This window comes from Lissotriton vulgaris, chromosome 6 (genome assembly GCF_964263255.1).
Source record: "Lissotriton vulgaris chromosome 6, aLisVul1.2, whole genome shotgun sequence".
Taxonomy (NCBI): domain Eukaryota; kingdom Metazoa; phylum Chordata; class Amphibia; order Caudata; family Salamandridae; genus Lissotriton; species Lissotriton vulgaris.
In genome coordinates, this window is record NC_141694.1 from 1,190,249,028 (window position 1) to 1,190,262,194 (window position 13,167).

The 13,167-nt window shown below is 44.9% G+C and overlaps 1 protein-coding gene across 1 annotated transcript in view; it reads right to left on the minus strand.

The window, feature by feature from the left end:
- Positions 1–13,167, minus strand: part of PPIL4 (peptidylprolyl isomerase like 4) — a 280,677-nt gene that overhangs the window by 220,332 nt on the left and 47,178 nt on the right. The window contains exon 5 of the mRNA XM_086927292.1: positions 6,243–6,385. Coding sequence (XP_086783418.1) covers positions 6,243–6,385 — 143 coding nt within the window. The remainder of the gene's footprint in view (positions 1–6,242; positions 6,386–13,167) is intronic.

A 13,167-nucleotide genomic window follows, 5' to 3' on the forward strand; every position in this document is an offset into this window, starting at 1 on the left:
GCTGCCTTAACCTTTCGTTTTCGGCCTGTATATATGCTCCCCTGGCGCCAGTCTGCAGAGATATTCATGTCCCCACATACTATCAGCGGGGCATCCCAATTAGCCAATTCCTCTTCCAACTTATCAAACATCATAGGATCATCCTCATTTGGACCATATATTACACATAATGTGAACCCCATATTCATTTCCACCAATAACCATCTGCCTGAGCCATCTGTTTTGATACGTTTCGCTCCGCCTAGATGGTTTTTGGTTAGTATGGCCACTCCTCTTATCATTGACGATTGGGTAGAACAACCAATCAAAGTATACCCATACATTTCCAAGATCTTCCTTTTATTCCAGGGAATATGGGTTTCCTGAATGCAAACTATATCTATATTATTTGTTCTGACTAAATGGGTCAATCTCTGCCTCTTCTTCCAATCATTTAAACCCCCTGTATTAATGCTGCAAATTCTAATGTCTGACATGTTTTACATATTTGCCTTTCCTACCTTGATTCTTATCCAGAGACCTGGTGTCATCCTGCAGACTATTCCTTTCCATCTCTTGCTTTTTCACATTTTTCACCCCCCCTCTCCCCTCCACCCCCACCCTCTCCTCCCACTGCGCTTCCTCCCTCCCCCTGTCGAGCTACGAAATGGAGCCCCCCCTCAACCCTCCCACTTGTCTTGAGGCGCTCAGACCACTGGTCTGTGCACGTGATGGTTACAGCTTGGCGTGAGGAGAAGTGACAACTACTGTAACCTTTTGTCCCCATTAATTTTACCCTCCACCAGATTTTAAATTAGCAAAACATGCTCTCATTATAATCCCCCACCTTTTACCAACCCCTCCACCATATGTATTAACTACAAATTAGGATCAGCCATTTTTTTTTCTTTCCTTCAGTGATACTGGTGATACACGGGAGTTCGCCCTGCTCAGATCGCTCCCCACAAAAATATTGTACTACCGTACTCCCATTTCCAGTCCCATTCACCATTTGGGACAACATTTGATCATTCCTTTGGTACACCAGTTACGACATCAGAAATTCTTTAGCTTTGATCTCTGACGAAAAATAAATTGTCTTTCCGTCCCGTATTACTTTCAACTGGGCGGGGTTGATCAGGTAAGCCTGCATACCCTTGTCTTGAAAAGGTTTGATCAACTGCCGCAATCTCCAGCGTCTTTCTACTGTAATATGGCAGAAATCGGGGCGAACGAAAAAGGTATATTCATCAACTGTTTTTTTTTTTATCAGGTCTCACCCTCTCAGAAATTGCTTGTCTCAAATTAAAGTTGCCCAGAAAGATCAAAATTGCCCTAGGCTTGACTCCCTCTTTTGCCTTTTGATAAATGTTTGCCGGGGTGCGATGTGCTCTCTGGATCTCCCTCTCAAAATCCCAATCTTTCAAATCTTTAAAGGCGGTCGCGAAGAGCTGGACGATGAATGCTTTCATATCTGACCCCTCGGCCCCTTCGGGAATTGCAAGGATACGAAGGTTGTTTTGTCGCGACCTATTTTCTAGCGACTCCAGTTTCCACTGCACATCAGTAAACTGTTTTGCTTGCATGTCGACTTGCTTGACTGCTGCTGCTGAATCCGCCTCTGTGGCTACTACTCTATCCTCCAGATTTGTCACTCGCTCACCGAGGTTCACACAAGCCCTTGTCAGCTTTCTCACCTCCCCTTGTATCTTCCTCACAGCCGCCTGGGATTTCCGACTATCTTGCCTTGCTTCCTCTCTATGAGCCAATATCTCCTGGTGAATAATCTCCAGGAGCGACATTTGTGCCGAAGCTCCCTCGGGGCTTTCTAGGGGAGCATTCGAAGACAGTGGCTCTAAATTCTGATTAGGTATTTTTGTTCTCGCCACCATTTTAACTGCTGTACTAGGAGGGGTACTTTCCTCGGGTTCTGAGTCACTGCCAGTCTCTATATCACTGATTTCTTGTTCCAAGCGCTCATCTCCTTCCTCAGACCATTCACCACCCTCCGATACCGAAAAGAATGCATCACTTTGGGCTTCTTTTTTACTACAGCTGCTCCCCCCTGTATCATCCTGCGAGATCCCCTCCATACCATGGTGTAAAGGTTTAACGTCACCCAGCTGGTCTTCTACCGGAATTTCACCTTGCAGTACACCTTCCTCCACCAATACTACAGAGTCCAACTGTTCTGCAAGATCCTCAGTTGTAATGCTTGGAGGTGCCTCTTCACTACCATTACCATTATCCGGGGGAACCTGTGTCTCATCCTCCTTGTGATCTTTCATGTCTCTAGTGTCTTTATTTTTATCCAACTTCTGGAAGATGTCCGATATAGGAACAGTGCCCAGATTATCCGAGTTCCCCTTGCTGGCACCCTGCTGAGCTAGTTTTTTTGTTTGAGGGGAGCCCAGTCTCTTCCTTTTACCGCCTTCATTATCTGCCATAGATTCTGCGAGCGCCGCAGCTGCTTTCCTCCTGGCTGCTGCTTAAACACTAGCGCTCATTTTAGGAGCCATGATTGCCCTCCGCCTCTCTTCTGGCCCAAATGTCTCCTTACCGCCAAAAGTATCCTCGTTTTTGTCACTCTCAGACTGCACACCTCCAATGCCCTCCAGATTGAAGGCTCTCTGCCCCTCACTGCCTCTTGAAAGGTGAATATCCGTGTTCAGTAGCTTCTTAGCGCGGAGCTTCCTTCTCCGCTGTGGTTGCTGTTTTTTGAAGCGGCTACGCAGGGCTTCAACCCTGTCGGCTATCTCCACGAACTCCGCCGCCTCCGCTAGCAGCCTGGAAGCGGCTCCACCTCTGAACCACCGCGTCAGCTGGGAAACCTCCAGTAGCAGCCGCTGCAGCGGCTGACAGCATGTCAGTTTCATGCGCGTCAGTTTCTCAGTTTTCACCCAGCCGCGATTACTTGCCGACTTCACGCCGTTCTCTTGGGCTTTCTTTCGCCACGGTGTTACCAATTCTTGCAGCTTCCATCCGACATTCGAAACGCAACTTCTGTTAGGGGAAACACGGGGTCATTGATCGACTTCACCCTCCCCCTCACGCGAGCTGTTTTCCGACCGTCTCACACGGTCGCCATCTTGCCTCTCTCCCTCTTCGAGCTCAACTACCAATGAACACGTTCCAAGGTAATGCATAATCCTTGCCACATATATGGGACAAAAGTGATACCTACCTTCAGAATGCGGACCCCTCCTTTAACTTTCCTAGGCACATGATTCCATCTATATGTTGTTGGCGGTGGAGGACCTGGAGCTGTTATTTCCACGTCCTCTGCCTTTGACGTTGTTGCCACGGTATCCACCCCGACCTTTGTTGGTATAAGAAGTTTGGGTGTTGCTCTTGTAGAATTGCGTTGACTGTGAAAGTTGACCTCTTGAGGTGCCTCTATTATTGGAGCGACGAAAGGAACCACCCCGAAACTGCTGGGACTGCAAGGCACCCATAGACTTCGCAGTGTCGGTGTCCTTTTTCATCTTCGAGAGTGGTATCCACCTCGGGGCCAAAGAGGTGGTCTGGGTTGACCGTCTGGTTCAAGATGGTAGTTTGAATGTCTGGCTTGAACCCGGATATCCTCAGCCATGCATGTCTACGAAGTAGAACGCTAGTGTTAATCGCTCGCGAGGGGGTGTTAGCCACGTCCAGAGCGCACTTAATTGAAGCATTGGTGATAAGCTTCCCCTCCTGTATCAACATTTCTGCTGCTTCCTTATATTGATCGGGTAAGTGCTGTAAAAGGGTCTCTAGAGTATCATAGTGTGCCCGGTCATAACGCGCTAGTAGCGCCTGTGTGTTGGATATGCGCCATATGTTGGCTGCCTGCGCAGCTACCCTTTTCCCAGAAGCCTCAAAAACTTTTGATTCCTTGTCTGGGGGAGGAGCATCACCCGTAGTCTGTGAGTTGGCTCGTTTGCGCGCATTGGAGACAACCAGGGAATCCAGAGGCAACTGTCCCTTGATATAAGTAGGATCAGTGGGCACTGCCTTGTACTTCTTGTCGATACGTGGGTTGATGACTCTTGCCCGGGTGGGCTCCTTGAAGACTTCAGCCGCATGTTTCAACACCCCATTTAGCATTGGCAAAGTCTTTACAGTTTTTTCAGAGACTGAAAAGGTGTCAAAGAGGAAGTCGACGTCCACTGGGTCAGCATGGAGATCGACGTCGTGATTGGCTGCCGCCCTTTCAATGAGGGCATTGAAAGCTGCAGAGTCCTCTGTTGGGGAAGTCTTGGCTGAAAAAAGCTGAGGCTCTTGTCCCGAATGCGGGTCCCCAGGATCGCCACCAGCAGACCATGGTTCAGTTACATCCTCCTGGTCAGAGTAGACGGGATAGCTATACTCATCCTCGTCGTAGCCTTCACCCTCCTCTACATGGGAATGAGAGGGCGAAAGTTCCTGTGTCTGTGGTGATACGGGCTCCATAGAGGCAGAGGCACCAGCAGAGTCCATCTTCTTCTTGAGTGGAATTTGGTAATGTTCCAATTGTGGTTCAGGGGTGATCTTTCTCTTAAGGAGAGAGAGCTTGCCCGTGTTGGCGTCGATGATAACTTCCTGACGCTCCTCTTCTGCCAGCGGTCGTTGCCGTGGGCTTGGGACCACTAACGATGGCTTCGGCGTCGAAGACACTTTCACGGGCACTCCGGCGCCCGGTTTTGCTGTGAAAGCTTTTGGCGCCGTTTTTGGTGGCAAAGTTAACAGAATAGGCGTTGGCGCCTTCGCCGGCTTTTCTAGAGGTTTGGGCGGCACAGGGTCCTTTGGCTCGACTGCTGTGGCCCCCTCCCTAATACGTTGAAGGGACTCCATAACCTTCTTAGTGAACGAGGCGGAGGGATGCACCGTCTCGAGAGAGTCTGTTGAAGCTGGCTTCCAGGTGTCGACCGATGACGCGCTCTTCGGAGTCGACGCCGTTGCCCCTTGGCCTTGTCGAGTGGAAGCGAGGCAGTGAGGGACTTGGGGTCGTCCTGCCGCTTCTTTGGGTCGAGAGTGGACTTCTTATGGCCGTCGACCTTCTTGGGATCGAGTTGACCCTTATGTGCGTCGACCGTTTTCGGCGCCGGTGCAGCTGCGTCGGTCCCTTTAACCTTCGGCTTCGATACAGTAGCCTTCGGGTCGGCCATTTTGGCGTGGCTCTTGAGCTCGACGGCCATCTTGGATTTCTTCGGCGCCGAGGCCCCCGAAGTCTTCGACCCGACCAGCTTTATTTGCGCTTTCGGTTTCGATACGTCTGGTGTCGAGACTGTTGGTTTCACTTTCGGTTTTGGCTGTACCGGGAGTGGCGCCGTATCAATGTCCGTGGCCGGGCCGGAAGGCGGAGCCGTGGGACGGGTATCAAGGCTTTGGGTAAGGCCCGAAGGCGATCCCTCGACCTGGGCCTTATAATGTTGGCTGGCCCCGGAGTCAGTCTGAGGAAGCTCTTCATCCGAGCTATCCTCTACGGTGGCAAGGGCCCCGTCGTCGTCCCCTACCTCCTCGACAACTTCATCTAAATCCTCGTCTTCCGCGTCGTAGTCGTCCTCGACCTCCGACGCCGGGTTAGATTCTGTGATCTCCTGGATAGTGTCGTCCCCGACATCCTCCGCGTCGAAGATGTCTGTAGGAGGTGGAGCCGATCGTTGGGCCACCAGCCTCGCAGCTCGGCGGAGCTTTAGTGTTTTCTTGGACCGGAACTTGGAGCAGGCCATACACTTGGCCTCGTCGTGGTCCGGCGACAAACACTTCATCCGAACCCAATGGCGGAAAAAACAATCTGGGGATGGAGTCGATGCCCATGCGCACTGTAGTCCAGGGGAGGAGCCACCTATCTCGTGATACTTCGAAGACTCTTCCAGGACAACAATGTGCAATCATTCGGACCCAACACTAGGCGGCGATCTATGCACAGATATGAATTCAGCAGCCCACATGCCTCGAACAGTAGTTTTATGTCCATTTTATATGCTGTCCATGCTGGTTTCCGACCATGATGAAGTTTTCCAGAATTAGGCTTGATCTAAAAAATACGTTGGTATGGTACTAATTATAACATTTGCAATGAAGGCACATTTAAAAAGTTCCCTTAATAACCAACTTCTAAAGTAGAAAGATGGGTGAACTAAAGGATGATCCATAGACAATCACAACGGAAAAGCAGATGTTGCAGTCAAATGTTTGACAAAACAGCATCTTCTCCGTTATACACAGACCCATTTGAAGGGATGTTGTACTTTTATATGCTTCACAACCAAAACAAAACAAAATCCTAAACTGAAGCTCACCTGATGTCTTGGTATGGCACAAATTCCTTGTCAACAAATGCCTCATTTATTTTCATAAGAACATCCATGCCCTCGGTTACTTCACCAAACACTGTGTGGACACCATCAAGATAGTCTAGATTTTCTCCTGTAGTAAAGAGAAACTGCAAGAGAAAAGGGTAAGGCAATATTGTTAGGTAAACAGGATTCCAGAAATGGTGGGGAGAAAGAAACTAGTCAACACTTGCAGATTACATATACAAACTAAAACAGCAAAGGAAACATTTTGATGACACCTAAATAAATTATTATGGCACACATTTGGACTGAGATTTTGAAGGGGGAATAAGGCAATTGATCAAGAAACAAATCAAATGGGTGAGGGGGCAATACATGTTAGGCACAGTAAGTTATATTACTAAGCAATTGTTTTAAAGGGAACACAGACAGTACATTTGCACTTTATCCGAGCTAGGTTAGCAACAAAATATTATTTTGTTTTAGGAGCTTTGAAAGTGTACATACATTTTAAGTTTTTCTACACTCTAAAATCGCCAGAGGCTGCATGCCCTGTGCAACCAACTGATGGATCTGTAGTGAGGTTGACACCAACATTGGACATGCAGTTAAGTATGTGTCAAAATTTAAAGCATTTCCTCAACACTTCAGATTTGCAACATTTAAATGACGTTGTCTGAATCTCTAATTCGTCCAGCCGGGATAAAGGCAAAACAAGTTTGTGTTCCCATCAACATGCCATAACTAGGACCCAGACATCTCCCTAATTAGAGCCAAATGATTACTTCATTGTCTTGCCCCTTTCCATTTTCCCCGTAATGCTGCGAAATAAAACAGGGGACACCTAAAACGATTCAAAACATTAAAAGGCTGTAACAGACCTGGCTCCATGGAAGTCTCCCGGTACCAAAGGTCTTCTCCTAGAATTGTGTAAATCATACTCATCGCTTTTGGCTCCCACATTAGCAAAGGTGTATGAGACCGCATGGACCAAAGGATGTCTATTTTCCTACTGCACCGCCCGCACCACCTTACAAGGCATCACAAGTCTGAACCCAGACACCCCGAAAAGACACCAAGGATTCCAGCCTCCTATCACCCTACTTATCCTCAGCATAAACTACAAAAATCCTTAGTAAGATCCTCACAGATATCATACTTCAGACGCTTTCCCACCTCATCCATAAAGACCAAAATGGCTTTATCCCTGGCTATATTAACTCAGAGAATATAAGACTATTGTACCCAGTCATAGAAGGTGCCCTCCAAAAATGGACCAATGTTTCATGTGTTCGTTTGAGACCTGGAAAAAGGCTTGCATACATGATGTTGGTCCCTGAGGAATTAAGCTCCTAAAGCTCATCTACACCACTCCCCTAGTTGGAATCGGACTGGTCAGTCTTATTTCCACCTCTTTTCCTATTTACTTGGAGACCCACCAGAGCTATCCCCTCTCCCTCCTCCCCTCGGCATGAGCCATGTAACCTCTGGCTGTGAGGGAGAGATAGGAGGGTGGGAGTTGGGATACCACTGCATAATACAACACCATATCGCATTACGCCGACATTGTTTTATTATATCAACAAGATGTGCGCCCAAACCACTCCAATATAAGCAGCCTTCTGGGTACACAATTGGGTCTTACCTCTTCTCACTGGCCCCACAAATTACTTGAATTAACCTGGACTTGAAGGTGGCCAGCTCCAATGGGAGAATATTTCCTTGTGCTACCTGGGTATCCAGATTCACCATGCAGCCCCTCTTTGAGGGCATAGGCAAAAAGAACAAGTGATGGACAGAATGCAGAACAAGGTCATACATTCACCCCAGTACAGAGATCTGGGCCTAAATCCATAATTCTTTTGTTCACCATGCCAATCCAGTTTGAACCTAGCCATATGCAAATCAGTCTTGACCCTGTGCCCAATGGGAACAGTCCAACCCGAACTGCAAGGAAAGGTCCTTCCTGGATTGGAAACAAGCATCCTAGGACCGGTTTAGGGGTTTCACCCCTCATCAGCCAGTTTACTAAGGTGGTCAGGACTCTTACCACACAGATATGTTTCTAGAACGGGCTGTCACTGTCGGTTGCTGGTTGTCTCATCTTGTCATACACAGTAACACTCAAGCGCCTCCAATATTATTTTGCTATCCTACTACTGTTCCTCACACTAAAGACATTCTGCAAGCTGGACTCTATCCTTGGGTCCTTGTTTGGCATTAAGGGCGCTGGAGGGTGGCATTAACTTAGCTTAGATTAAAAGTGACTAAGGTGGCCCGGTGGAACCCAATTTCCACCACAACTAGCTAGCAACGCATCTGCGGGCTCTTCAGATGAAGGCTTGATGAATTATCTCCAAAAGGCATGAATTACAGTCGACACAGTCCGAGTAAGCAGACTAGTAGAACAAAATTAATGAGCAACAGAGCACAGTACCAACAGACTATGTCACCAATAGCATGACTTAATCAACATGCAGTACAGACAGGCACTCAGAAATGTATGACCCCCTAGTATCCACATACAAACCTAAATACCATTGTAATAATGCAACTCACTTGACCTGGCCTCTTCCACCAAGAATGAGGCTTTGAAGACAAAAGATGCTCCAGAATTGATGCACAGAAGAGAACTTCTTTTGAGTCTTCCACATAAAAATGTCATACATTACAACAAGTTCCATGAGATGCTCTGATATCACAGCAGTGACAGGGTCATGCGAGGGCAACTGTATGACCCTCATAGCTCCATCTTCTTTATTTAGGAGGTGTCCCCAAGCGCTACTCATCTTCTTTCATTCCAGTATGAATATTTTAATCTAACCACAGATTAAGCATTCTACGCAGGCCGTCCCTTCTGATACCAGAGAGTAATCCCAAAATTGGTTTTCTCTTCATAATCACTTAAACTGACACTCCCTCTTTCCAAACCATCCATTATTTAAAAAGTTACGGTCTTGATCATTTTGACCCAGCCAAAAAAGTTACAGGTTCATAAACCAATACATCTAGCCCTATCTTCCTCTTTAATAAGCTCTAATGGGCTGCTCCCATTCATAACAAGCACTGTCACAGCCAATAGGTCTCGCCTTCGGGACTTTATAAGTATTTAGTTATGCAGCACAATATCCTTGGTGCAAAAACATCAACTGTTGCATGGCTAAACACTTATATGGTCCCAAAGGCGAGACTTATTGGCAATGCCCCAATGCTTGCTATTGTTTTTACTTCAATATTACTGGAGTAAACATGTATTTTAGATTCACTCTGCATAGAACTGATGAGCTTTGGAAACGCCTAGGCCTGATTTTGAGAGTGTACATATTGTATCCCACTATTTTACCCTATTTTTTTATATTGTGCTTTCATGGTTTGCTGAATATGAAACCGAATAAAGTAAGGTGATGATGATGATGACGACTAAGAGAATCTTATCAGACAGCAAGGTTCTATGATAAGTACCAGTGGATGTTAGGGGCGAAAGAAAAAAAATTAACCTAAACTGGTGTATAGCGCTGAATTTAAAAATAAGACAGGCTATTATTTTTAACTGGCATATTTTCAATAGTGACCCAGAGAATAGTAAAACCCCTAAACAGATGTTTGCTCATCGTTGAAATCAAAATCTGAAAGATAAGACAGTGAGGTCTCGAATGACACCTGCAGGAAACTTCGTTCAAAAGACAATTTATGGGAGTAATCTGGAAAAAAGAAATTATAAATGTGGCTAGTGCCTGGCATGCAATACTGTATTAGAAACTGATTAATAGAATTATAATGGGTACAATATCAGTCTAAGAACAATTACAAATTGTAAAACACAGAATGTCTATTTACTTGTATGTCCATATGGCCTGGGATATGTGGGGGAGACGGGTCAGTGTTTAAATACTCGCCTCACAGAACATAGATCGCCCATCAGAAGACACAAGTTTACTGCTACCATGGTGAAACACTACATTGAATACATGCATCAGGCAGAGAGTTTCCAATGGCTTATCCTGGAAAAAAATTGTAGCTCAGAAAGACAAAGATACAGTAGATCTGAGAAAGTTAAGGGAAGTCTATTGAATTTTTACTCTCTAAATAGTGAGATCCCATGTGAAAATACCATTATAAATGGTTACATTTGAGACCGTTACTCTTAATTTGTGTATCCTGAACCAACGCATGGCCGTCCTTCAATTTACAGAGTTCCGTTCCAATATAGCAGCCACATTTGTCTGAATGTAGAGTTATGTGCTTTGGGGCATGGTTACAGGGCTACTTCAGGAATTTAAGTAGAGAGTTACATCGGTCTCCTTCCTTTACTATTTCTGGTGGAAAGCAGTGCCAAGATACCTGTGTCAGGGGAAAAATACATCAATGAGAAAGAGAGGTAAGGAAAGCTCTAAGACACATTAGAGGAATTCTGGAAGATCAAGCATGGCGTTAGATTTTTTAGCCATTGCCCACGAGCACACCCGATAAAGTGTATTCACACTTAGCATGCCTGCAAATAAACAGGCGGTAGCCAGCATATGAGAGGTGACAACACTCTCGTTAAATATGAAAGGGGTTTTCTCATGTGTTCCATAGCTAACACGCAAAGTTATTGGTTTGTGTAAACATGGAAATCCTGCCCAGACCTAATGGAGGGACCACGGAGGTTCACGCACCCTGTTTGAATGGTAAACTATTGCTCACTGGCACATCCGTGAGAGTATTTTTACATTGAGTCGTCCTGTAATTAAACACTAGAGATGAACATTTGCAACAACATAAGAAGAAAGGTAAAAAAACTCCTGTTACACCTTAACGGATTTAAAGTGATTTAAAGTTACACATGTAGGATTTGTTAACACGTGTAGTCAATAAATGTAAATATGGAACCTCTGTAATACCACCCGTGTGATTATATTTGTGGAGCCATAAGACTATGATCTGCTGCGAGTGCCCCTAGGGAGCTAATAACAGGGGGGGACATATGTACATATGATTCACAGTGTTAAATAAAGAAAATATAGAAGTAAACAGCTGATTTTGGACCCCCTTTCTAGGTACTGGAACCCCCATGCAAGATCAAGACAATTTTTGTAAGCTGTATAACAGACGTCTGAATGATATCTTTGAAGTCTGGTGCTCATATCAGGTAGTCAAAGTATTACAACAAGTTTTCTGGAGACTTCGTTAGTTCTAGTGCACCAAAATGCAGAGCATATTCTGAATTTGTAACATCATGTCTTTATTCAGTAGATGTTGATATTAACAGCTGGGAGATGCAACCTGCTAAAACAGATATAACTTAGGGGGTCATATTACCTTGGAAGGAGCTCGTAGGCAGGGGCGTAGTTTGGTCTATGAGATTGGGGTGGGGAGGTCAGCTTCAAATTTTCCATCAATCAGGCTGGCAAATAATGGTTAAATACATTATATGTAGGGCTCCCGGTTTTATGGTATTTATTTTTTTGTCATTTCCGTCTGTATTTTTCCATATTTATTGCTTGCTAATTGTATCTGTATTTATCCATATTTATTTTGGAGTTTGTGGAAACATTAAGCTGAAATTAGTATATTTCCTCATTTATTTAACCGATAAGTATGCACTTTTGCTTGAATGTCTGCCAGGTTTCACACCCACAGAAGATAAATCAGTGCACTTATATGAAAATATACAAGTTTCAATATCAAACTTGTGCATATCTACTGCTGTTAAAGCCTCTACTAAAAGTCCTTTCTTTTTTAACCCCCTTATCTATTAATCCACACATCTATTGGCCTGGCAGTCAAAGCAGATAGTATTTAGAATTACTCAAAAAGTAACCCAATTTCCGTTTTTATCCACATTTAAAAATAAATAGAGACAAGAAAATGTATGTTTTCTGTCCGTATTTACCAGTAAAAATCAGTACAAACGGAAAACAGGGAGCCTTAATTATATGACAAGAAGGGTGCAAGAGAGGGGCCTAAGGGGCACTGGAAATGAAGAGGAAATGTGTTTGGTAAGAGTACAACCAGAAAAAAACACAATATTGTTAAAAAAATAAAAAATTTGAGAACTTTCAAATTAGAAAGTGAGTGTGTGTGTTGGTTTTTGTCTGTGTGCATGTATAAACTCCTGCTGAAATACGACTGATTTCTCACAATACCCGATTGAAAGCCCCCGTCAACTATTTATCAGAAGAAACATTTATTAGGGGGGGGTGTAACACCCCAAACATCCCTCCCCCTCCCAGAAGATGCCCCTGCTAGTATTTGACAGACCACGGGTAAAAAATAAATCAGATGAGAAGGGATATTGGAGGGAGGGGGTTTGAAGTAGAAGGATCACCGTGGTGCATGAACTGGAATTGGGTCACAGTGTGGTGATAGAGCAGGTGATGGGTCCTATGTACTTTTTAGGGTCTACATACCTCTGCAAGAATTTGTTTGTTGTTGTGCATGCGCACAAATTTTAGGAACTGGTTTTCCCAAAGGGTGGAAGATGACTATATATAATACTATACAATACTGTTTGTTGTTTGCTCAGAAGGGTCTCAAATGTTATTCCTACAGGTTGTTGGAGGACCAGCTTTTGTTCAACGATAAGTGCCGGTCCTCATTAAGGGTTTTTTTACCGAAATGCAAGTAAAATAATAATTTGTAGACACTCAATTAATATGTATGATCTACAGCCATTTAGGGATACTGTGAATAACATTTGTAGTTATTGAATGAATAAATATATGGCCCAAAGCCATAGCTAATTGAGAAAGAATACCAACTTAACTGTGTAGCCCCATCACAAGTATTCGTGTCATAAGAGGTATGTGTTAAATAATAGATACACATGTTTTTATTAGGAGGAGGAGCTGATCCGTTTCGGTGAGCTACAGAGGCGCGGGTACGTTAAACCTGACCTAGTGCCGTGAGGTGCCCTGCTGCGTCAGCGAGATCCTCAGTGCGGTGA